This window comes from Barbus barbus (assembly GCF_936440315.1).
Source record: "Barbus barbus genome assembly, chromosome: 11".
In the NCBI taxonomy this organism is placed as follows: Eukaryota; Metazoa; Chordata; class Actinopteri; order Cypriniformes; family Cyprinidae; genus Barbus; species Barbus barbus.
In genome coordinates this window covers 3,562,006-3,589,253 of record NC_136739.1, presented here as the reverse complement: position 1 = coordinate 3,589,253, position 27,248 = coordinate 3,562,006, and the positions used below count along the sequence as shown (strand labels likewise).

The window sequence follows — 27,248 nt, the reverse complement described above, 5'->3', positions numbered from 1 at the left end:
ATATGCGTGTATGTATGTGTGTGTGTGTATATATATGTGTGTGTGTGTGTGTGTGTGTGTATGTATATGTGTGTGTGTATGCGTGTGTGTGTGTGTGTGTGTGTATGTATATGTGTGTGTGTGTGTGTGTGTGTGTGTATGTATATGTGTGTGTGTGTGTGTGTGTGTGTGTATGTATGTGTGTATATGTGTGTGTGTGTGTGTGTATATGCGTGTATGCATGTGTGTGTATATATGTGTGTGTGTGTGTGTATGTATGTATGTATGTATGTGTGTGTGTGTGTGTGTGTGTGTGTGTGTGTGTGTGTGTGTGTGTGTGTGTGTATATGCGTGTATGTATGTGTGTGTGTGTGTGTGTGTGTGTGTGTATGTATATGTGTGTGTGTGTGTGTGTATGTGTGTGTGTGTGTGTATGTATATGTGTGTGTATGTGTGTGTGTATGTATATGTGTGTGTGTGTGTGTGTGTATGTGTGTGTGTGTGTGTGTGTGTATGTGTGTGTGTGTGTGTGTGTGTGTATATGTGTGTATGTATATGTGTGTGTGTGTGTGTGTGTGTGTGTGTGTGTGTGGGGTACAACAGGGCTAAAGGCCCACCTTAAGAAAAAATGTGCTATTCACTGTGCCTACAATGTATAATTTCAGAAAAAAAATATATACGTTGTTTTGAACATTAATGGAGCAACAAATAAATCATTCAAGTTGTTTATTTTGTTTAAAAATCTTGTATATGTATGAGGTGGCAATGGGGGCCTTTTACCCCACACACGGGGTAAAAGTCCCACCAGCATGGGGTAAAAGGCACATGGTATTGATACAAAAACTTCAGCTAAAATAATGGTTTTTAAAATAATGTCTAAGTTAATACTTGTTACAAACAACCACTTTAGCAAAGTTTGTAGTATTTTCTGCTTATTTTGAAAAATAAAATAATTTTTGTTCAATAAATATACTGTCATTAAAATGTTAATAAAAAAAATATTTTAAAATATAGAAACAAAATCATTTTAAGAAGTAAAGATTCTGAAAGTATTGAAGGAGATCCAACAATAATTGAATATATATTTACAGTAGTAACAACAACCGATTTTTTATTATATGATATGATTAAGATCATGTTTCTAAATATGATAGTTTAATTCTAAACATGGTGATTATCTCTAATATGGACATCCAACATAATATATAATTTACCATCTGAATCTAACCATGTCATGTCAACAAATGGAAAAGTCAGCCATCTATTAATTATCATGTTAATTACTGTGCGCCTTTAGCCCCAACAGCTCTATATATATATACAGTATCTCACAGAAGTGAGTACACCCCTCACATTTTTTGAAATAGTTTATTATATCTTTTCATGTGACAACACTGAAGAAATGACACTTTACTACAATGTGAGATGATCAGAGGTAAAGTGAACTCTTATATAAACGTGGGTTTTTACAGGCTTTGATGCCCCTCCCAGGGTCAGAGCCCACACCAAGAGATCTTGCCGCAGCTCTGGTCTGACTCATCCTAAAGATAAATACAGAAGTGTTATCTCAAATAAGCAGTGTGCACTCAGTGAAGAGAAGATGGACCTGTATGATTGAGCTCATAGTGTTATTAAAGCGAAAGAGACCAATTCACATCTAGCAATTCCAGCTGTATTGACAAATCAAAGGCAGCTCTTGTGGCTCGTGTTTGGCGCACATCTAAAAGGAATAGTTCACCTCAAAAATAAAAACTCTGAATTATTCCCACTTATGTTATTCTAAACATTTTGTTTGTTTTCTTTAACCATGGAACACAAGAAGTTTTGTCAGAAAATTGTGACAGAATTATAATTATTGGGTGAACCATGAACTGACTTTTTTTATTTTTTTATTATATTTTTAGTCATTTTGCTTTTATTCGTTAGTACAAAGAGAGACAGGAAGTGGTGGGATTCTAAATCCAAAAAACCTGCCATTGGTGGTGTTACAATTAGTTGTCAAGAATATTTCAGCAAATATTTGCTTTTTTTACTTTTCTAACTTTAATGTCATACAAAGATAATCGAGTGTTTGTAAACAAATCAGCTCATTTTAACCTTAAAAATATAGTAATGTAGTATCAACTGACTCTCATGTATATTTTACAGCATTAGTTGAACGATTTTTATTTTCCTTGAGAAAATTTGCCATGTACTGTACCTGATTTTTATCCAAAATAATCTTGAATCAAATCAAATTAAATCTAATCAAATCACAAGCTTGTGACGCATGAGATTAGTTATTTTGACTGCACTGAGCATCTGACCTTAGCCGCTGGTATTCTCAAAGAGCTCTTATTCTCTGAACAGTTCTGTCTTTAAAAATATTTTGGCGAAAAAAACTAAATGAAAGTATTATAGTGTTTGCCTTTCTATTATTAGCAATACAAAGGCAAATGCTATAATGCTTCCCCATATAACGACGGCATTCAGCAAATAGACACCTATATCATTTCAACAAGTCTTGCATATAATTTTACAAACCTGGCAAACTTGATGAATTTAGTTGGTAGATCATCTGAAGTGTGAAATAGTAGTCTGCATAAAAATGCATATACTCCAACCATGCATAACGGTCCATTTCTTCAAATTGCATGTGAACAGGAAAATCACGAATTTCAAACTATGCTGCTCAAGCCCTTCTATTAATGTAAAACTGGGATTTGTCAGTGGTGCTCAGTATTTGTCCTATCAGTCATCTATCCTTACTATGTGTGTGGTAAGTAACTTTCATGTGCTGTAATGTAGCGGGCAACCGCTAGCTAGTGGCTAATGTCCCTTTAGTGGCTCCGTAGAACTCGTTATTTGTTTTCCATGCCTTTCTGCATACGGATTCATGCTTCAGGGACATCCCTAACCCCGCCCCCCGATGTCATCGTCCATCACGATGTTTCTCTGTAGACATCATCCGATGCCAATTTGGTAGACATCTCCCAACCCTAGTTACAGTATTACCATCATAAATCTAGTTTTTTATATATATATTTTTTTTTTAAATATAATGTACATTTATAACTATATTTCGTGTTGTATTACCTTGGCATTAAATTACAGAAAACTAGTTAATGCTGCTGCATTAGTGTTTGAAATAAAACGGCTGAGCGAGTGAACGCAAACTTGACAATAATCAGTCTCTATATTTTTTCCTTCTTTTGGAAAGTCATAGAAACACCATCTGTTTTGTTTTTTTATTGTTTTTGCCATACAAAAATGATATTTGTTACAGTTTCAGTTCACCACAATAGAATCTTACCCAACTTTGACTGCTTGGAAACGTGAAAAGGGTCTATAGAAATAATCGAATAAAGGCTTTATCATTTCTCATGTGTGTTGGATAGTTATTATAGAAGTTGGTGGAGGCAGACAGCTGAACGTAAGGGAGATTGCACACTTTTTTTTTTTTTTTTATAAAGCTTCCTCATTATTTACAGTCTGAATTATGTCCAATTACAAGCCTATAAAATGAAAAGCTCTTAAGCCTGAACAACACTAGCAGGGTTGGTTTGGTTCTTTTGTCCTTGTGGAGGTGTAGATGACAGCACTTGAGGCTGTTATTAATGGTCTTACCATCATTTTTTTTCCTTTATATGTTTACTATTGAAATGTTGTTGTATGCATTTGTCAATTTTATTTCATTTCTGTATTTTCTTAAATGGGTGTGTATAGAGTATTTACAGAGGGTTAATTTTTAGTTTTAGTTACTTTTTCTTATTTGTAAGTCGCTTTGGATAAAAGCGTCTGCTAAATGACTAAAAGTAAGTAACAGTAAAATTATGCCGTCACCTCTGAGACTGAATGGACTGGATGTGTTCTGAAAATCTTACTTTGAATTGAAAATCTGTTACTGAATGAATGTCTGAATGTTTGAATGTTGCACACATCTCTGCTGCCCCGCTGTGTTCATGCCCACACACACTGAAGGAATTCACATATGCCTGAACACCCTGAAGAGAAAATGAACTGTGACTTATTCATACAGCCAGATTTGCATTTTGCCAAAGGCCTCTATTAGTGTAAATAGGTTTATCATTTTATTTCTGTTTAGTTCATTTGCTCGTCCCTTCAGATGATCGCATCTGCATCGTTCTTTCACTGTGCTTGGTCAAGATGCCACATACTCTGGTTTAGTTCTTTCTTTTCTTCCCAGTGATCTGGTGAACGGCCTGGTGTCCCTGATGAACAGTAACATCAGTAGTCCAGTTAACCTGGTGAGTTTAGCATTTTGCCTTCAGGCGCTATTCACACATCGAGTTTTTATAATATACTGTATATATATTTTTAAATACTCTGTAATAAAACTCTGTTAATAAATGTTAAATAGAAACAATTCAGTACTTTGCAGTTTAGGCCTGGCTTTCAATTGTACTGTAATGTTGAATGGCTCGTTATCGTTTTATCCTGAGAAATTGAGGAAAATAATACAAACTGATGCATCAGTACAGGTTTATTATAGTTAACTAAAACAAACCAGAAAACAAAAAGATTTTATTTAAAATAAAGTGAAATAAAAAATAGCTTTTTTCCAGCTAGCTAGCAAGGAAACATTTCTAATTTTCATTTAGTTTAGCTTGATGTGCTAAAATAAATAAAACAAAAACTGAAATAATTATATAATAAAATTAAATAATTTATTTAAAAAGGTGAAAATCAATAAAATTTCTAGAACTTTAAAATGAATCATAATCGATCAATTTACAGAAACCTGTGCAAATCGTTTTAAACGATTCACCACTAGATTTTTTTTTACAGTATTTAATAATCTAGTGTTGATTTACACATACACTATTGATCATTGTCAGTTAATGTTTGTTTATGATATATTAATAAATCATTCAACTTGAAATGTTAAAAATATATTAGCATATGTATATGTAGTAAGTAATATTAACCAAAACACAAAAACAGACTATTTTTTCTCTCCTCTCCTCTCCTCCTCCTCTCCTCTCCTCGCCTCTCCTCCTCCTCTCCTCTTCTCCTCCTCCTCCTCCTCTCCTCGCCTCGCCTCTCCTCCTCCTCTCCTCCTCCTCCTCCTCTCCTCCTCTCCTCCTCCTCTCCTCTTCTCTTCTCCTCCTCTCCTCTTCTCCTCCTCCTCTTCTCTTCTCCTCCTCCTCTTCTCTTCTCCTCCTCCTCTTCTCATCCTCCTCTCCTCTCCTCGCCTCTCCTCTCCTCTCCTCGCCTCGCCTCTCCTCTCCTCTCCTCTCCTCTCCTCTCCTCTCCTCTCCTCCTCCTCCGCCTCGCCCCTCCTCTCCTCGCCTCTCCTCCTCCTCCGCCTCTCCTCCTCCTCTCCTCCTCCTCTCCTCTTCTCTCCTCCTCCTCTTCTCCTCTTCTCCTCCTCCTCTCCTCTCCTCCTCCTCCTCCTCTCCTCGCCTCTCCTCTCCTCCTCCTCCTCCTCTCCTCGCCTCTCCTCTCCTCCTCCTCTCCTCGCCTCTTCTCCTCCTCCCCCTCTCCTCGCCTCTCCTCCTCCTCTCCTCTCCTCGCCTCTCCTCCTCCTCTCCTCTCCTCGCCTCTCCTCCTCCTCTCCTCTCCTCGCCTCTCCTCCTCCTCCTCCTCCTCCTCCTCCTCTCCTCGCCTCTCCTCCTCCTCCTCTCCTCTCCTCTCTCCTCGCCTCTCCTCCTCTCCTCTCCTCTCCTCTCCTCTCCTCTCCTCCTCCTCCTCTTCTCCTCCTCTCCTCTCCTCTTCTCCTCCTCCTCCTCTCCTCTTCTCCTCCTCTCCTCTCCTCTCCTCTCCTCTCCTCTTCTCTTCTAGGGCAATCCAGAGGAACACACCATACTAGAGTTTGCGCAGCTTATTAAGAGTCTAGTTGGTAAGGAGAAAATTCTATAAAATTTCAGATGAGGTATATTAACTATGATTAAATTAACAGCTCACCGCTGATTTTCTCCTCAGTGAGCCGCAGTCATATTCAATTCCTTCCAGAAGCACAAGATGATCCACAGAGAAGACGGCCAGACATCCGCAAGGCCAAAATGCTTCTGGGCTGGGAACCTGTGGTGAGTTATGATCTGAGCATCATGAATATTAGGGCCATCTATTCAAAATCCTGAAGCATAAAACTGTATGCATGTATAGACTTTTCGTTTATAGGTTTTAAAAATAGATTAAAGCCACTGCACAAAGGAACAAAATATATCCAACACAATAAATCAGCGCAAATAATTTTAATAAAGTTCAAATAGTTTTCAGTTTATACATCTGTTAGGCTACATTTACACTAATGTGTGTTTGTTTTAAACAGCATAGCTCAGACAGAATCATTTCTATTCATTTATTCTAGGCTGTTAAAGACTTCAAGAAATTACAAATCTTTATCCACTTTCATAAGTGGGTGTTTTATTTTCTTTCACCATATGTTTTATTGTTATTAAATTCTGGTGTAGTAGGTCTAATTATTTGAATGCATAAAAACAACTTAGTTTATTCAGATTTATTCTTAAAATAGCCTTAGTTTTATTTTTCCCCAAAAATCTGAAATTATGTGTTCTGTATCTGGTTTTCAAAAGAAGGCATAAAACATTAATTTCATTTATCTTTAAATTGTATTACAATAGTAATATAATTCTGCCGCAGTGTCTTCCAAGTTAAACTGAACTTTTATTTTGACGGGTTGCCGTGAATACCTTACAGTTCTGTGTGTATATGATATGAAGCTAGGTTTACTCAAATCAAACGGTAAAATGCTTATGAAGTGACTCTCAGAGCAGTTCTGGAGATGTTGTTCATGTGTTTATGTACGGCAGACGCTGAAATCACCACGAGCGTATAGAAGGATTCAGTGTGTGTTTTAGTTTTGTCATCTTTATTGAATGAATTTTTCTCAGAAGCGCCGCTTGTGCATGATCATTTGAGGATGTGTGATTCCGGGTTTTGCGGTTGAACTATATGCTGCCGTTTGCACGTTAAAATTTTAGTATTTTTAATGTATCATCACAGATGCTTGTCCATTGTATTTCTATTTTATCAGTAAACGGTTATTGTTCAGATAACGAGCAGCGGTTGTCGGTCAGGAAAATGAACCGAAATGAGCATCCCTAATCTGTAGGCACATTTACATAGTATGTGTGCAGTCACTGGTGTGTGTTTAGTTATTTTTGACGACAGTCTCAGTTATTGTTGATTCAGTATTTAGAACAGTCTGTTTTAATAAGATGTGATTTGTATGTTTGCAGGTGCCACTGGAGGAAGGCTTGAACAAAACCATCCAGTACTTCAGCAGAGAGCTGGAGCATCAAGCCAACAATCAGTATATACCCAAACCCAAGGCTGCACGGATGAAAAAAGGAAGACCCAGACACAACTGATGAATTGTGTTGACCTCAGGGATGCTGGGATACTGAAAGACCCTAGACATCCAGCAGCCGTTTTATGGAGTGGGTTCCCCTTTGAAAAGCAGCTCAAGCAGAGAGCTGTCTCTAAAGAGTTTGTTTTCAGTCAAATGTGCCTCAAAGATATCCGATTTACAGACTTTGCCTTGCACTTTGGTTTGTCAGTCGTCTGTTTGTTATTTAAGCTTAGGTCTTCATGTGCATTTTTTGTTGTGTGTTTACATTCTGTGCCGTTTTAATTGATGTGATCTATTTTTTTATATTTGTTAAAGCTAGCGGTGTGTTATTGTTAAATGGACACCTGCAGAAAATTATGGAAATTAGCAATTGCTAACTATTTAAAGATCTTCTTGAATGTCTGGTCTGGAGCAGGAAACCACATCCAGCTCTGCCAAGATGTTTGAGGACAAGGAAAAGCTTTGGAAAATTCTTTCTGATTTAAACTTTGTGATGATTTTGAGCAAAATCTGTTGTTACCTTTGTGAAACTTCATACAGAACTTTGAACCTATAATTTATTTCAGGTGAAAAGGATATTTTAATAAAATGTTTACTGTGACTTTGACTGTATTCTATTTTTAATCTCACTTTCTCTGTCCTTCTGCTTAATGGCTGAATTTCACATTTTTTTGTGCTTTTATCTCTGCATTCCCATTTATAAATCCAGTTCTCTCTTTTTTTATTTTCTCTGTTCGCCACTGATTTTTCATTCACTCATTTGCAACTATTACAGAAAGTTCAAGCGCTCACTGATGCTCCAGAAGGAAAAGCCATACATTAAGAGCCGGGGCGTGAAAACATTTTGAATTTGAAGATCAAGGTAAATTTAACTCAATATTACTCATCTTCATTCTGTTCACGCCCCGGCTCTTAATTCATAGATTTTCCTTCTGGAGCATCAGTGAGCGCTTGAACCTTCTGTAATAGTTGCAAATGAGTCCCTCAGTCGTCCTCAGTGTGGAAAGATTAATCTCAAAATCATACAGTCATTGTTGGAAAGGGTTCAAATACACAAAAATGCTGGAAAATTTGTGGGGCCTGAAGGATTTTTCTGAAGAACAGCAGGCAGTTTAACTGTTCAGGAGAAACAAGGGACTCGTGAACAACTATCACTAAACAAAAAAACACACTTGATTACCCTAACGATCCAAAGCTATGTAAACTTTTGAACGGGGTCATTTTTTTATAAATTCAACTATTATTTTCTCTTGTGGACTATACTAGTCAGTACTAAATAAACAATAACATGCATTTTGTATGATCCCTCTTATTTTGGTAAAATAATTAACATTTTGCAGATTCTGAAAGGGGGGTGTAAACTTTTGACTTCAACTGTATATAGCAGTGGTTCTTATCTCTATAGACTACCTTTATGATATTTTTCTAATAAGTTGTCATTTTCAATTAAATGATGAACATTCTTCATTTATGTGTGAAGTATTGAAATAGATTTTTTCTGTTATTTCCATTTACAAAAGAAAGCACAAAATGAGTACAAGCTACGGAAGGAAGAAGCAAGCTGACATCACTGTGTGGTAAATAAGAGCGGTTATGTCTTTGGTGTTTATAGTCATAATTGACATTTGCCCCGTGCCTATATGAGCCGGCGCTGTGAGGCCCCATGGGAGAGTTTTCATCATAGATGCTGGCGACCCTGATCGCTGGATCGGTAGGGGTCCATCCAGTAGGCCAGATCCGTGAAAATAGAAAAGTGAAATATACAGTGTTGTATAAACCATATCTTTATGGAAATTGTTTCAACTTAAGTTAAAATAGCATATTACTTATATTTCAGTAACTGATATCTGAGCATCAAACGTATTGAGTTATTTATTGTTATATTTAAAGATAATTTTCCTTTATCCCAAAAGGGGAACAGAGTCGTGTGCCAGACACAGTGATGATGCTCGTATGTATTTGGCTCTGCTTTACTGATGTTCACCTTCCAGCAGATCAAAGGAAAGACAAGCTAGAGTTTGTGATTGGGCAAACACTTTCATAGTATTGTTATTCCTGATGATTTTGATGCAGTGAAGAGTATTTGGCATCATGGAGTGCTCTTGCTCTGTTTGAGTGCTTACATAAGTGATTGTGAATATGCATGGATTTATGAGTATTGTGTATCTGATGAATCACTGTTAGTCATTTCCTTCCAACGCTTTTTAAATTAAAAGATAAAATGGTTGAAATTTGGATTTTGATAATTTGGAGTGTAATACTGCCTGTTTTTATTATAATTTCCTTCTCAAAGCTGTTGTCTTCCTTCTAGCACTCTATTTTGAGGCCATCTATTCGGCATTTGTACTTTGACATGATGATGTTTCATATGAAATATTGCCATAGTGAGTATAGTATTACAGGATTGTTACACTTGAAAATTAATGTTAGAAATGTAATATCAAGCAACTGCCGTGTACTTTTTTTTGAGAAGAGATGAGCAGAGCTGTTGCTTCAATGCTTCACTGGCAGACGCAAACTACTTATTCAAATTAGAAAGACTCGAACTCTGCATAAGTGAATGTTTGGTTGGTTCATAGTCGGTTATTCTCAGAATGTAAATCGTTTAAATCTTTGTGTCCATGCAGGGTTTACTTTGTGACTTTCAGAATAGCATCAGTCCAATAAACGGAAACACGAATTCCGGATGGGCAGAAAGAGCACCACTCTGCTCAGAAGGAAAAGTAATCATTTTTATTTCACAAACTGAATTGCCTGCACTTCACAGCATGGACAACATTCCAATAGATATTCATCAGTCTATTTCTGGTGTGCAAGGTTGCCTTATTTTGCACAAAGAGTTTGTGCAGATTGACGAAAATGTATTCAGTGCTGACATTCCTGTAAAAACCAGTAGTTTTCAGTAGTATTTACCAGAGATTTGCTTTGGCTATTAGGCGTTACATGATTGAATGAAGGAAAATAGTCCAGTCCACAAGGATAACAGAAATAATTTGAATAAAGAAAAAGTACACAACAGAATTTACTTTCATCAGCCATGTCAAATTTGTCTGTTCAGTAAAAATAATCAAAGAAAACAATAACGTATAAAGAGGAAAGTCATACTGAATATTGGGACAGATCATTGCCCACCCAAAAATGACTTTTAAAGAACTGTATACTCCATTGAATCTTATGTATGAAGGGTTAAACCGAGTAACAGAACACATTTTTGAGTGAGAAACAGTTCTGACTTGCTCACATTTTTTGTGAAATATTCCAAAAAATGTCCGGCATTCTATTTTCACAATGAAACAGTTTTTCTGAGAAACCGAGTGAAGCAAAGCGTGATATTTAGAATATTTCACTAATTTCAAATAACAGTCTTAGATTTGTGTTGCTTCATGCCAAAACTGATTTTTTTATTTTGAGGGGAAAAAGCACACACATGACATGCTAATAGTGTCATCATTTACTCACCCTCATGTCCATCTAAACCTCAGGAATGTTTGATTTAAATGATGATATTTTGCAGTTGATGACTAAATGGTGAGAAAGTGATTAAAAGCTGACTCACTGGAAAGAACTCTGAGCCGGATGTTCAGAGCCTGACGAGAAAAAGAAATCAAACCTACAAACATGGAGCTGAAGAAACATGAAATCAGTCAGCAGAGCACACCATGTAAAACGATGTCATTTAAATCCTCCACAAATAAGCTCTTCCCTCAGCATGGGTGTAAATCACAATTTGAGACTACAGGCTTGTGAGGAGACAATTTTGTATTACAGTAATGGCAAATCATCTAAAGAAGTCTTAGTTCCTTTTGCCTTAAGTGCTGTGCGTTTGACGTTTTAAAGCTATTAGTGCTATCTTACTGTATTTCCTTGAAGCACAGTACGTTTCAGTTATAGCTGAAAACTTGAAAATGGATATTATTTAAAACAAGCATGTTTAATAATTACAATGGTGTGCCTCATTCATATAATATACACTGAATAAAATTATAAACGCAACACTTTTGTTTTTGTCCCCATTTTTCATGAGCTGAACTCAAAGATCTAAGACTTTTTCTATGTACACAAAAGGCCTATTTCTCTCAAATATTGTTCACAAATCTGTCTAAATCTGTGTTAGTGAGCACTTCTCCTTTGCCGAGATGATCCATCCACCTCACAGGTGTGGCATATCAAGATGCTTATTAGACATTTCTCATCAGTGAGAGAATCTCAAATATTTAAGACCCTTGGCAAACAAAGCAAATAATTCCACAAGAATATCACTCATCTGATAGAAGATATCTCCCTCTTTCTCAACTACAGTGGAACAGACAAGAAACCATTTCAATGCAGTGAAGTATGTGCTGTTATGACTGATAGAGCACTCTTACATAACGTTCGATAAGTTCCACGGTTCGTTTTTAAAGTCTTTATTGGCAAAAAGCCTGTGTAATTAGCGACTATAATGCTACTGAGCCAGACTTGCTGGCCAAATGTTTGGACCGTTTAGTCTGGTGGTGTTAATGGGTCTGGCTAAAGCTGAAACAGACCAGGACATGCTAAATAAGCAGCAATAAAATAAATACTTAAGAACAGTTAATCCCATCAACAGATGGGAGAGAACTAAGATCTTACCTGCTTCACAGAAACAAATCAGCAAAAAGGTGCAGAGAAGCGCAAACACACGAATATGAGACATCACGTCACCCTGATCATGGGACAGAATAATTGCAAAAACTATACTCAATTAGGTTTATGATAAGCATCACACAACAAAACGAATAAGCTCCTATTAGCTAAATAGGCTCTGCAGGCAAAACCTACAGTAAGTGTACTTTTTCAGCTCTCCAATTTTGGTTTCCAAAAAACTTTTTCAATATGACTTTTTCTAAGGTCTCTAGTCTAATATTCTTTTGACAGGCGAAGGCTAGTGGTTCCTTTTTTTGAAAGAAAAAAGCAAAATTCATCTAATAATGCAAACCCTGTGGACAAAAACAGAGACTCTTCTCTAGTTTAACAGACTCAACTGGGAGCTTTATTGAACTGTTAAAGTGTAGAATGGGCAAACAAACAAAGACTGAACTGTATATTTGAAACTAATTTAATGGATGGCTGAATCACTTTGAGGTGTTGAGCTACAAGCCAGTCACACCTAATGGACCTTCAGCAGAAACCAAGTAAAAACACCAGATTCCTATCTTAATGTGACTGCTAGAAAGCATTTATTAGAAATAGAAATGGCTATAAACATCTTTACTGTAATTGTAATCAATCTTGCTGTATAAAAATATCAGTTTTTGAAATGATGCTGTCAGATCCATGAGAGGAAACTTACCTAGAAGCAGAGAAAAGCCTGCAAGAGTGAGTCTAAACTCTGAAAACTGAGCTTGTCTGTCCTTCTCAAATAAGTGCTACTGACCAGCAAAATAACATGAAGAGTGCTTTGCTTTTTGCCAGAAAAGATGCCATCACATTCTCCCTCTAAGCCAGAATCAACATGTCCATGTTACTTCAGCGGTGAGGGACCGTTTGTGATTGCACCGACAGAAGAAACATCCAGGTAGACAAGCAGAAGTAGAAGAAAAACAGCTCAGTGGTACATTTACCGGTCACAATGTCATTCATGTTTATACAAGATTTTATTGACGTGACAGATTTCAGGAGTGGGAGTGAAAACCATATGCCGTCTGCAGACAGAGACAAAGACTGAACCTTCTTTGTCTTACCTTCACATCCTCATTGCATTCATCAGCACAACGATCGTCCTGTCTGAGAAAACACTGTCAATCACACATCTATACAAACAGTGCATGTGAATGAGGATTGCAGATAGTTTTTATATGATAAAAAGAATCCAAGGTTGATCCAAATTCAAAAGAACAAAAGTTCCTTTATTTTTGCACTACATTGTTTTGTTCTGTACAGGATCAGGCAAAAAATCAGGCAAAAAAGACGTTCTTGGCCTGAATGTGCATTTACTCTCTTATCTAGGCTATTCACAATAGCTAGGCTAAATGCCATCATCTTGCATTCCAAAAAGATTACTGACTGTAATAAAATGACTTTTTAAATATCTCATAAATATTGTGAATAGATGATCACCAATTATAAGGGTATCAAACGGATTAAGTTCGACAAATTTGTATTATGTTGTTGATATTGTATTGTCATATTGCTTATTGCAGTAAGTAATATGATTGTTTATTACTGTTTTGATAAGATGGCGCTTGACTCTTCATCTAACATTATCGTTGACAATAGGTTAAATAGTACGGTCTGAAAAACCTGGGAAGGTTTCTGTTTTACTCTAGAGCTGTCTGATAGTGACATCCACTGGTGAACTGCACTCACAACATGCAGATTTTGTAAAAATATGACTTATTTTAAAATGTCAGTCATGAGGTGTTGTGATGAACCGATACATTCATTCTCTTCAGAAGAAAAGAAAGCACAGGCAACAACATAGAAGGTCATTTTAAGTTATTTTGCAAAACTTTTATTGAACAAAAGTATTTCAATTCTCACCACACTGTCCTCAATACAGTACCATAATGCTGGATCTAAACGATTCATATATGCACCATATCTTTATTTTTTATATATATATATATGAACATACAGTGGAAAGAGGAATTAAATAACATTGCTCAATAACATTCAGACAAATAGATAAAAAAAAAAATTCTGAAAACCCCTTGACCAACACGCTTATTGGTAAACAGATTTGGAGTAATTGACAAAAGTAAAGAAATAAAATCATATTTTGTTTTTCTTGAATTAGTGTTCACAATCAACTATGTGTAACAGAGCAGACGTGTTGGTGAGGTGCAATAAGACATCAATAGTAGCAGAACTGGAAGTGGATGGCACATTTGGTTGAAAGGACACACATTCAAACTTTCTCCGTGTCTACAGAATCTACTCTCTCTTAATAGCTACAATCTCTCTTTACCCACATTTATTTTAACGCCTGTCATAACTGTGGCATTTATCTCCCTTTATGAAGTACCCTGATTCTGAAGAAACCCTGAAGTGACTCAGATCCAAGAGAAATACCTGGAAAACTGTAAATGTTCGCATTGTAGGAACAGAGAAGTCCAAGCCTTAGTGTATGCGGGATGGGACTGTAGATGCAAAATCAGTGTTTGTAAAGGCTCAGAGGATGGGACAGCACCGCTTTATTTCAGGTTAAATCTGACTGTCATCTCAATTATCAGTTTGGATTCAGATTCAGACAGTGTTATGTGATAGGCAGCTGCAGTGTGAACATAAATAGAGAAGTTGCATGGCCTTCGGATGAGCTTTATGAATGGAGACACCATCTGTAGGGAACCAAATCACACTCTTCAATCTTTATCAAGGATCAAGGTTAAGTCATGCACATTAATCTATTCTCCTCTGCTAATTCAGTACAAGAGCTACAAATTTACATACTGGAATGCTCTTTTGTGCAGAGAAGCGTAAACCAATATAATGTGGGTTGAGGTTGTGGATTAACCAGCAACAGGTTGTCCAAAGCTGTCCAAAGGCCGGGAGAGAGTTCAACAGATGTTGCTCAGTGAAATGCCATTCTGTTTTTCTTTACCAAAACTTCCAAAATGACTGTAAATCAATAAAAAAAAAGCAGGGCACGTACATCAAGGACGGACATCTCTGTTTAAAAGAATGTTAAGTTGCTACTGCTCTCTACAGGAGTGGAGGCATTGTTGGGCTTTGAAATGTCAAATAGTCCTTGAAGTTGCTTCTGAAAGGAGCAAGAGAAAAAAAGAAGGGAAGAAGGGAACAGAGGTGCACAGGTGGAGAGGTAACGCCTGCAACAAATTCAGGCAAGGGGCTTGACAAGATAGAGTTTGTCTCCTTGCTCACTGGTGAAGATGGGTGCTTTCTTGTAGTGCTCTACAAGCTCATCCATACTGCTAAAACGCCGCTGACCGATGCAGTATACTCCGTCCTGCTGCTGCACCTTGAAGTGCTTGTTCTTCCCCACAGCCTTCAGAGAAATTGAGAAATCGCTGGGCTGGAAAAAAAAAAAAAAATTAATAAAAAAGACATGGAGAGATAAATGCATGGGACGTTGTTGCTGCTGCTTTTCCATATCTAACCACCAGATGGCAGCATTGACTCAAACAAAATAAAGCCTGACACCAAGCCACACAGCAGCCAAGAGAGGACATAGCCTTCTGGGGCAGTACAACTTCATCCAACATTTCTGTGTTGAACTAAAGAAAAAAAAAAATCAAGAATTGTTCTTTGTTATTTTCAGGTTTTATCCTTCTAAGATCTCTGATTGAATTCTTATGATCCTTCATGAGGGTCTGCAAGCTTTTTCATGCATCATATCCATCTTTCTTTTAACTGTAAAGACTACAAGACGAAAGGGGTGGGTGATATGAGCGTATATTGCGTGATGTAGAAATGTCAACCAGTGGAGAATCTACTTTACCATATACCACGGCATGATTTAAAAAATCCCACACTATTCAGAAAAACATGTCAAATATTGAAAGCAGTTTACTGTCTGGTTAATTATAATTGGTACATATTCTGTAACTATTCAAACTTCCACAAAAAATTATAATAATATCAAAATTAAGTACCTTTAATTCTTGAAGTATTTCACCCCATTATTGAAATTATGTAATATTAAGTATTTTTGGAATTAATTTCCAGCCAAATTTTGTAATACGTAGCATGCATATATTGCATTACTATGTATATGTAATATGTGATAAAACATTACCTTTGGACGATTTTGGCCATACCGCCCCATTCTAAACAGCACTATGGGAAGTCATATTCTCATTGCAATTCAAATAAGTTTTGCAAGTTTCATGGTTTATTCAACACTGCCCAAATTAGTCTGTCACACAGTACAGTCAGTGGGTTGTGCATGTAAACTGATCCACCATCCAGTGGGTTGCACAAATAATTGGTTCACACTGTGCAGTTCAGTTGGCTAGTGCAGTTTCTACCCACTTTGGGTTCCAATACAGTACATTACATAACTCAACAAGGGCTGCATAACTATATGGGCAGGTTGCTGCAGTAGGTAATCTGGCATGCAGATCAATGCTCCCTCTAATTCTTATTCTTGCTGAGCAAAACTTTTCTCTATTGGGCAGACATTTCGGTCACCTGAGCAGAAACATTCTTTATACCATACCTGTACAGCGCACACACACAAAGTGTGTAGCTTTTAACTTTAATGTGCTATTTATATTTGATTTGACCCTTGACTAAATGATGTACATTTTAGGTTACCTGAGAAAACTTTATTTTTTATTTTTTTACAGTATAATACACTGTTGTTCAAAGGTTTGGGATCAGTAAAGTTTATTAAATAAGTTTCTTCTGCTCATCAAGGCTGTATCTGTTTGATCAAAAATCCTGAATATTATTTCACAAAATAATATTGTGAAATATTGCAATTTAAAATAAAACTTTCCTATTTTAATATACTTTTTTAAATATATTTATTCCTATGAAGCAAAGCAATTTTCTGAATCATTACTCCTGTCTTCAGTCTTCACATGATCATTCAGAAATCATTTTAATATGCTGATTTATTATCAATGTTGGAAACAGTTGTGCTGATTAATATTTTTTGGGACGTGTGATATTTTTTCAGGATTCTTTGATAAAAGTAAAAAAAAACAGTGTTTATTCAAAATAGAAATTTTGTGTTACAATATACACTACTGTTCAAATGTTTGGGGTCAGTCATTTGTTTCTTCGTTTTTTTAAAGAAATCAATACTTTTATTCAGCAAGGATGTGTTCCTTTTACTAGGGGTGGAGATGGCGCAGTGGATAAGACGCATGCCTTTGGTGTGAGAGACCCGGGTTCGAATCCACTGTGAGACACCAATGTGTCCCTGAGCAAGACACTTAACCCCTAGTTGCTCCAGAGGCGTGCGACCTCTGACATATATAGCAATTGTAAGTCGCTTTGGATAAAAGCGTCAGCTAAATGAATAAATGTAAATGTAAATGGATAAAAAGTGACAGTAAAGACTTACATTGTTAGAAAAGATTTCTCTTTAAAATAAACGCTCTTTTGAACTTTTTATTAAATCAGAGAAAACAGTATCACAGGTTCCAATAAAATATTAAGCAGAACAACAGTTTCAACATTGATAATAAATCAGCGTATAAGAATGATTTCTAAAGGATCATGTGACACTGAAGACTGGAGTAATGATGTTGAAAATTCAGCTTTGCTTCACAGGAATAAATTCTATTTTAAAGTATATTAAAATAGGAAACCAACATTAGAAATTGCAATAATGTTTCACGTTATTACTGCTTTTTGATCAAATAAATAAATCCTTGATGAGCATAAGAGACTCTGTTTAAAACAAGGTCAATTATTTATTAGGTTTATAATATAGGCCTAACATAATATAATATAATATCAAAACAAACTGAAGCATTTAAACGGAGATCTGTAAGTTAAATATTAAAAAAAGTGAACATGTGAATTTTTCTATAGTTATCTGAACATCCAGGCCTACAGTGCGCACAATACACCTGTGTGTGATGTCTCTGAGTTTTGTTACCATTCTGTGTCCATCATCCAGCACTTTATCAAGCCACTCTTCTTTAATACATGATGATGTTTTATTTCACATATCATTGCGTTTGCATTGGCTCTCGATTTGAGCTATTTCGTCTGCAACCATTAAAATATTTGGTTTCTACAGCGACTCATTTGGCGCACATCATTCTCTTTCTATGACACCTGTAAACCGCATTCACCGGGTCTAATTCTATAGCGGCACCAACTCTATAGCGGTTTACCCGAGCATTGCAATTCACTTGCTTTTACTAGAATTTAATCGAATGGCTCTCTCAACTCATTTTTGCGCGTGCGCGGCACATTATTTCTTCTACGTGGCTGCGCACACGCGCAGCTTAGAGGGAACATTGATGCAGATGTGAGGAAAGTCAGTTCAACTTACCGATGACTCACTGTCCCGTATCAGAAAGTCCCCTTCCACTCCTCTCTCATTAAGTGCACTCTCAGCTTGGTGGCGTGTCACACTGCCATAGTACCAATCCTTTCCAGCAAATTTGCCTGTACGCGAGGGAACTGTGTGACTGATGTGAGGGGAGCCGTGACTTGACCCTAAACCCTTCGCTATTGACCCATCACTGAGCACTACCACATAGTTCTTGGGCACAAGACCGACCATGCCACGACTGTTTTTACACCTCCACCACTCTGGGTCATTCTCTGGCTTTTCCAAAACTTCCATCGTCTCCCCTTTCTCAAAGTTCAGTTCCTCCTCTGTGACTGAGCTGAAGGGGTACAGAGTCTGGACCACATGCAGAACGGAGCTCCCAGAGCCTCCCGGCCGGCCGTTGGTCGTCGCCGCCCCTTGCCCCACCTTCAAGGAGCGGAAGCCCTCCAACGAGTCCTCAAAAACGGCATCATGGTCTGCGTATCCCACCTCCTCTTGGACATAGTTGGATGGGAACCAACCGACACCGCCGGCATGTCTACCCCTCCACCAGCCGTCGCTGCACTTTTCCATCACGACCACCCTCTCCCCTTTTATGAGGCTTAGTTCATCTTCACGCTCAGCTGCATAAGAAAACTTCACCAGTGCGGGAATGTTCAGGTCATAGATCCGCTCGGCCCCGCCCACTCCACCTCCTCCTGCGCTGCCATTGGATGGGTACTCTGCCTCTGTGCTAGGTGTGGGAGATGGATCACGAGCACTAGTCTTCCTTTTCGTTTTTCCAAGGCCTAAGTGGAATAGAGAGACGCAAAACAGTAAGGAAGTAGAAATCTGGAAGAAAGCTGTCAAAACAGAAATAACGACTGATTGATTGAGCCTTGATAGATCGTTAAACCAATGAATCACTAAATCAATTAGTCTAACATTTCCAAGGAAGAGCTTTTACCAGTGCTTAATAGTTGTATAAATTAAATAGGTGAGCCCAGGCTTCATAGATTAGAAGATTTTGGGGGGTTGGTAACCTTGGGAATCATTTTTCTATGACACTGTTCGTTTAACAGTGTTCATTTGTTCTTGAACATCTGCATTCTTCTGTCAATGCATAGTCATAACAATAACACTATACTCACACTATATCTAAAACCATAAAATACTTCATGATAATATTTTCAATACTAAATCTAAAGTGCCACGGCAAAACTGTTGTGAGGTTGTAGTCTTAACTGAATGTAAGGAGAGGCAAAAACTGGGTACCAAAAAACTAATACACTGACAAGAAATAGATGACATGCCTTTCTATCGCAATGTACTCACTGATTGCACATGCAACAACAAACATACAGTGTGACCACAATGACACAATGCTTTTTTAACGAATCGGTAAAAAAGACAGAAACAACATTTGTTGCTTTAATGCCAAAGGGGACAAATTTGGTGATGTAAGCGGCACAGAAATGACGGTTTTGACGCACTAAATTCCTCTCGATTCCCATTCACTCTTTAATGAAACAGACTGCAAAGTACCCTTAAGTTCACTGATGTCTTAAAGCATTACATTTTCTCCTACTATACAAAATTGCCACCACTTCTGGGCAAATAGAAGCTGATCTACTCAAGACTAGTGATGTGACAGAGCAGACTGTGTTAGAGGGCAAAAAAGTAAACACTTGAGTCCTAGGGGTGCATTGGGAACTGAGAAGAAAAGAGAGGTTAAGGATTGAAGACTTTCGAATTCAGCTTTAAAGAGAGGTGGGATTACTCTGATCTGGTTATCTAACAAAGGAACATACAATGGTTTGAGCACAGAAACATCCAAATCATAAATACAGAAACATAGTAAAAAATTATTCTTTATGAGTGTCAAAAACAAAAACCTGGTTTTCTTACATAGGAAACAGGCCAAAGACTTCAGTATCCATATGTCATTGTCCATAACTCCAATTTTGTCATGTATGAAAAGACCTTTGCCAGCATTCTGGTGGCTTATTCAATGTATGTATGTCTTCTTCACATTTTGGCAACAAAACCAGAGAAAAACCTTATGTTTCAAAATCTTCTTGGTGGGTTTTTATAATGAGCTGCATTTTTGACAGTTACCAGCATTTCGTTGTACATGTAAACACATTCTTCAACTAAATGCCAGTAAAACTGACAGGTACCCTCGTCGTATCCTAAGTAGGACCCCAGTTTGCATTTCAGTGTCTTGACAGGCAGCCAAAAATAAGCCCTCTCACTTGTTCCCAGGTAACAGAGGAGATCTGCCACTGCCAATGTTCCTGCCTCCTGTACTGATCCCATGTGGACACATACAGCACACAATCAGATGCTTTATGTGTGCATATGCACGCTCGGTGTGCTGTCACTGCGAACAGAGTACACAGAAAGTGTAGTGAGGTGTGGAAATTGAGCTGAGGCCTGGTAACTCCTTGCTGACTCCAAACCCCAGCTCTCTGTGAGCAATTCAAACGCAGTAGGCCTCCCAGGCAACAGGGGCAGTATGCTGGAGCTGCTTCATATTAATATGAATGGAAAAGGTGCAAGGGGAGGTGAAGAAGTTTAAAAAAAAAGGATGAGAAGTTTAAAAAAAAAAAAAAAAACTCAATCTGACATGAACTGACAGGAGAAAGAGAAGTCAATTTGGGAAGTGATGCACAGAATAACAGAGCTGTGGGAATGCAAGAGAACATTTGATGTCTGTCACAAATCTCTAGGAGCCTACCAAATGATCTGCAAAGCTTTCTCACATGCATCCATGTGTGCTTGCACACACAAGCATCTCTTGCATGCCAGCAGCATTCTTAGACTCTAATAGATATGTGTGAAGACAAAAAAGAAGGCCATTTTCCATCAGTCTTCAACTCCTGGGTGCTTGATCACTGAAGTACACTTAACAGGTACTTCCCCTAGGGATTGTCAGTCTCACACCACACTGCACATTAACCTGGAAATACCTCTAAGGCTTTCTGAGGTGTGAATTAATCTGAAACCATTCCTGACTTCAGACTAAGATATCGACCCTTTGCAGTCTGGAAGGTAGGGATGGGCTTGTGTACCTGAAGAAGTAGTCAAAGTGACTCCAATGATCATTCATGATATAAAGCAAATGTAGGTGATTATATATACACTCACCGGCCACTTTATTAGGTACACCTTGCTAGTACTGGGTTGGACCCCCTTTTGCCTTCAGAACGGCCTTAATTCTTCGTGGCATAGATTCAACAAAGTGTTGGAAACATTCCTCAGAGATTCTGGTCCATATTGACATGATAGCATCACGCAGTTGCTGCAGATTTATCAGCTGCACATCCATGATGCGAATCTCCCGTTCCACCACATCCCAAAGGTGCTCTATTGGATTGAGATCTGGTGACTGTGGAGGCCAGTTGACTAAAGTGAACTCATTGTCATGTTCAAGAAACCAGTCTGAGATGATTTGAGCTTTGTGACATGGTGTATTATCCTGCTGGAAGTAGCCATCAGAAGATGGGTACACTGTAGTCATAAAGGGATGGACATGGTCAACATCAATACTCAGGTAGGCTGTGGCGTTTAAACGATGCTCAGTTGGTACTAAGGGGCCCAAAGTGTGCCAAGAAAATATCCCCCAAACCATTACACCACCACCACCACCAGCCTGAACCGTTGAGACAAGGCAGGCTGGATCCATGCTTTCATGTTCTTTACGCCAAATTCTGAGCCTACCATCTGAATGTCACAGCAGAAATCGAGACTCATCAGACCAGGCAATGTTTTTCCAATCTTCTATTGTCCAATTTTGGTGAGCCTGTGCGAATTGTAGCCTCCGTTTCCTGTTCTTAGCTGACAGGAGCGGCACCCGGTGTGGTCTTCTGCTGCTGTAGCCCATCTGCTTCAGGGTTCGACGTGTTGTGCGTTCAGAGATGGTATTCCGCATACCTTGGTTGTAACGAGTGGTTATTTGAGTTACTGTTGCCTTTCTATCATCTCTAACCAGTCTGCCCATTCTCCTCTGCCCTCTGACATCAAAGCATTTTCGTCCACACTACTGCCACTCACTGAATATTTTCTCTTTTTCGGACCATTCTCTGTAAACCCTAGAGATGGTTGTGCGTGAAAATCCCAGTAGATCAACAGTTTTTGAAATACTCAGACCAGCCCGTCTGGCACCAACAACCATGCCACACTCAAAGTCACTTAAATCCCCTTTCTTCCCTATTCTGATGCTCGGTTTGAACTTCAGCAAGTCGTCTTCGCGACATCTAGATGCCTAAATGCATTGAGTTGCTGCTATGTGATTGGCTGATTAGCAATTTGTGTTACCAAGCAATTGAACAGGTATACCTAATAAAGTGGCCGGTGGGTCTATGTTAGCATTAGTGCTCTACACATCGACTTGTTGTCTGGAGTTGTACCAGCACTCAAAACTCTGTGATGTGGGAGTGACTTGGACTGCAAACAAAAAGAGTTAACAGTCAATTTTCCAGTTCAACGGAAGCAGAAACTTTTTCCCTATTCTGGAACTGGTGTGTACTTCTGAGGCTCAGCTGACAGGGACTGAACACTGCAACACAAACAGAACAAAGACCTTCTGGGAAATCTAGAAATAGAAGCACGTTCCACCACCAGTGACAAATACGTGAGACGAACGCCTGAGAAGGCTTTAAAAAGGAGAATGAAGATAGAAACATCTATGAAAACCACGTGCAAGAAGTCTTTGAGATGACACAATGTGAAGCCTCTTTTACCTCTTTTTGTCATTTAGAGGGATGAAGCTGTTGACTTGAGCAGAGGAGATTTGGCCCATCTCAAGTGACCAAAACATGGCACACCAAACTACTACAAGCAATACAATAACGGAAACTCCCTCATGGCTGTTCCGGCACATTCATTCCAATGCAGCCAGACACTCATTTTCATACACAGTTCCACAAAGGCACTCACACAACTGCACACCCACAAGCTGGCAATGTAACCGTTCATTAGCTCACATTTCCGGAAAGCAATCAGTCCTTTCTCCTTAACCTTTACACTTACAGTTTACCTATGTCTTCTTATGTCAAATATAAAACTGACTTGTTAACAGGCAAAATCATCCAACCATCAAAGCTACAATAATGGCGCTCCCCCACCATTATTCTGTCCATTAAGCTCCATACCACAATAATACCCAAATATCCCTTCATTCAGTTAACTCCCCATCTATATGATTAGCTTGGAACTTAACCCACAGTAAAGCTGAAGGCTCCATTTGTCTTTCATTGAGCCCTGCCTCTATTAGGGAAATACGATGTTGCACATTCCGAACGTTTTCAGAGAGGGAGACTGTTTCTATCCTACACCTCATGGTCCACATATTGAGGTGCTTGTATTTTAGAAGGTGACAAAACCCCCAATAGTATCAGTCAAAGGAACAAGATAAAATAAATATAGGAAAATAAAAAAGGCAGGACTCATGTCAAAAGTAGTACATTATAAAATCAATACTAGGATTTTTTTTTTTTTTTTGCTTTTGAACAATCACATGTATGTGTGCACATAATGTGAAGAGCAATCAAGCTGTCATATTGCACGTGTAAACAATCAAATGTATTTTTGTGTCAAAATGGCCTTTTTTAATGTGGTTTTAATGTAAACAGTTGGTTGCTCAAATGCTGAACTTTACTATTTGAAATCCATGAGACCATAGGGTGTCCCATTTGTCATAAAGCCAGTCATGAAGTGCCTGTTTGAGGCCACTTTGCACCCTTGATGCATCATTTTGTGGACTCCACAGTAGACAAAGCACAAGTCAATAATAAGAGACGCTTAAACAAAAGTTATGTTTCAAAATATCTGCCACTGGTTTGACAAACAGTAGACCAACAAGACAAAATTGATGTTGTACAGACACCATCACAGGTACTTTGTTTAAAAGCATCTTTCTCCATTGACAGCCATTCAAAAGCGGAGGAACTTCTTTTGAAGGATAGACCTTCTCAGTGAGGCTGATTTTGCTAATTGGGCTGGTCGGGATACCCAAATAAGCAGCTACTAGCACCACAGAACCACATTCTTTGCACTTTTTTGTTCTCTTGATGGAACGGCTTATAAGGAAATGCCAACTCGTGTGAGATGCAAGTGGAATGATAGTAAGTGTGTGAGAGTACTGGAGCTCAGAGATGCCAAGAAGAAGTGTGCAAGTGTATACGCTGACAGTTCTTTTGCAAGATCCTCTGATCTTCAAAGAGTGACAGCTTTTGAGCTCAACAGGATGGAGGGAGGGCTTGAGTGCAGGTATCCGTGACAACCACCAATCAGAGGTCCCCTGTGGCCTCTCAGTGGGAATTAATTCCCAATCCAGAATTAGTTTAGAAGGTCACTGACGTATATTCATGACCTACCTCTTGGTATAAAAGTAAATGGGCCTCTGTTATCTTTGTTCCACATATTATTAGGGAATAACTAGAACTCCAAGTAATTTCACAAATTAAAAATCAACAAACAAAAGTCAGCCACACTGCGCTGATCCATTCCTACTGTTCATTATCCCAAAACCTGAAGGCTTTGCTGTGGATGGACAGATTAAATTTGAATGAGGAGTCTCATTTCAACACCTGTCTAACCTGCTTTAACAATGCTTCACTTAAACTGCTTGGAATTCACACACATTCACTCACAAACAATGGAACACAATGGAAAGGAAGCAGGTAAAATGTAACACCGTTTTTATGAAATCTGAATGAAAGCCTACTCTTATTTCATCGGCTGTCTCAGGGACCTGCATGGGGAAAATGCTTTGCATTTAACAACTTCAGTAGCTATTAAACCTCTCCATGTCTCTACCCCCCACAGCAGAGGAGGCATTTTCGATTCACTGCTTCCTGTTGTTCAGAGCTCATTAACAAAATAACAAAATGTCATTTAGAGCTCATTAACTCATGGTAATCACATATGGGACAAAAAAACACATAAACAGGGATAAGCATGCTCTCATCTAGGGATACTAATGATTTAGACAGATTTAAAAATACATTGGTCAGTGTGATGTGGTTAGCATTTTAGATAAAACAGAATCCAATGAAATTCTGGTCTGACAATGCAAGATCTTTTTAAGGTTTCCATATTCTCTTTCCAAACTTTCCAGGTTACATTCTCAACCAGTACCCATGGATTCTTTTTCTCCATCTGCTGCACATGGAAATGGAAACGCTCTGGCCTAGAACGTAGGCATTTCATGAAAAGGTCAGAAATTGGGATGCACTGGAGCTAGAAATCCATTAATCCTCACACCTGTAGTGTCTTACTTGTAGGTCCCGAGACGGCCCGTGGGAGAACTGACTGATACCTTGCACTTGTGGAACATATTTATTTGCCAGCTATGGCAAATGTGATTCTGCACTCTTTTAAGGATAAATAACTGTTTAGCAAGAGACCACAGAAAATATAAAAATCATCAAACAGTACAACATATAGGATATTGGTGGATATGCTAATGAACAGCAGGGGGCACCTGACTACCAGTTTCAGTCCACAGGGCCACACCAATCTTATGAACATGAGATACATTTTTAAACAGTATCCATTTTCAATAAAAAAATCCCATGAATCCCGTCCTAACAAAACAATGCCCTCAAAAACGTAAGTGTTCATATGCTTCACCTGCTTTTGGTGTTTTGACAGATACTGTAACATTAAGATGTTTTATTATGAATGAATGAGGGAGGGTGACTTTACGTCAGTATCTCAACAATAAATTCAATCATTTTTTATAAAGCATAACACATGCAATCAAAGGAACTTCAGCTCCTTCCTAAATCCCACTGTTTGTTTTGTGTTATTGGCTTGTATACAACTCGCTGCAAAAAAACGACAGTCCCAAGAGTCTTCCTTAGTGCTTTGAGATGACAGATTGAACGCTAAAGGCATGCCGCTCCGGAGGCGTATGGGGGAAGTAGGGCATGGCAACTGCGAGGGCGTTTCATACACATCATCTACTGAAGGAGGATGAGGTCTAGACCTGCACAGATTCTTCAGTATGACATTTAGATCAAAACAGCACAATTTATTTAATGACTCAACTATTCTTAACCTTAAATCTGACTGGTTTACTTTGCAAAAGCTGAGGCCATGAAAAGGCCTGTTGTCAAATTGAAAATTGAACGAAAAAGGAGAGCAAGCATGGCATGATTTAGTTTTTCTCCCCAGTAGATATTCTATTTGCCTACATATCAACTAGCTTCCCGATGGTGTTGCCAAGATGCCTGCTAAATAAACCGACTTGCCTTAAAAGGACTTTTCTAGTTTGGCAGGACTGTGAATTGGTGGAATGCTTCACTGAGCTGTGAGACTTCTTACCGAGAGTGTCTTTCAGGTTCTTCACTAGTGAGGTTTTCTTCAGACTGTTTTTGCGCTCAACATAATTAGAGGGGACGTAGCCCGTGCGGTTGGATGTGTTGCGGACTCTCCACCAGGTCTTGGAATCATCCAGCAACCACAGGCGCTCGTTCTTCCGGATGTCCAGTTCCTGGTCTTGCTGAGCTGTGTAGTCCCACTTGGCTATAACAATCACCTCCTCTGTCATCTTTCATCGAGTCCCACTGTCAGAAGAGAGAAAGAACAAATGATATGAAATAGAAGAACATAATCTCCATTAAGAAATTGGAGAGAACCTAAATAGTTTAATAAATGACAAACTAACCAACTATATCATTTGTTAAGTTCCAAGGAAAGTGTAGAGATCAGACTGAAAATTGCCTTAAATGAAGGTCTGGACCTTCTCCTTTAATAAGACATTAAGTCAAGCGTCTATGACAAATGCATGACTCAGACGAGAGACAGACATGATTACATATGCTCTATTTAACACATCTTGATCGGCAGGTGAGATCACACTCCCTCCACCCAACCCATTTACCAGAGGGAGGAAGAACATAGCAGGAGAATGTGTGACTCTGTAGGAGTCAAGAAACAAAAATAAGTTTGGAGGATGATACAGTAATATTTCATTCAACAGCTTACAGGTGATAATAGTAAGCCATTCACAGGTTCATTTCC

At 38.4% G+C, this 27,248-nt stretch overlaps 2 protein-coding genes across 2 annotated transcripts in view; one reads left to right on the top strand and one right to left on the bottom strand.

Annotated features, from left to right (window-relative positions):
- LOC306877403 (UDP-glucuronic acid decarboxylase 1-like) overlaps positions 1 to 7,903 on the top strand; it is a 54,192-nt gene extending 46,289 nt beyond the window's left edge. Inside the window, exons 12-15 of the mRNA XM_079429173.1 lie at positions 4,166 to 4,226; positions 5,764 to 5,821; positions 5,905 to 6,008; positions 7,185 to 7,903. Of these exons, the coding sequence (XP_079285299.1) occupies positions 4,166 to 4,226; positions 5,764 to 5,821; positions 5,905 to 6,008; positions 7,185 to 7,316 (355 nt within the window). The 3' untranslated portion in view covers positions 7,317 to 7,903. The remainder of the gene's footprint in view (positions 1 to 4,165; positions 4,227 to 5,763; positions 5,822 to 5,904; positions 6,009 to 7,184) is intronic.
- A 5,840-nt stretch (positions 7,904 to 13,743) lies between these two features.
- LOC306876898 (cytoplasmic protein NCK2-like) overlaps positions 13,744 to 27,248 on the bottom strand; it is a 55,879-nt gene continuing 42,374 nt past the window's right edge. The window contains exons 2-4 of the mRNA XM_079428347.1: positions 26,550 to 26,791; positions 18,234 to 19,024; positions 13,744 to 15,290 (exon numbers count right to left, since the gene is read on the bottom strand). Coding sequence (XP_079284473.1) covers positions 15,096 to 15,290; positions 18,234 to 19,024; positions 26,550 to 26,775 — 1,212 coding nt within the window. The 5' untranslated portion in view covers positions 26,776 to 26,791 and the 3' untranslated portion in view covers positions 13,744 to 15,095. The remainder of the gene's footprint in view (positions 15,291 to 18,233; positions 19,025 to 26,549; positions 26,792 to 27,248) is intronic.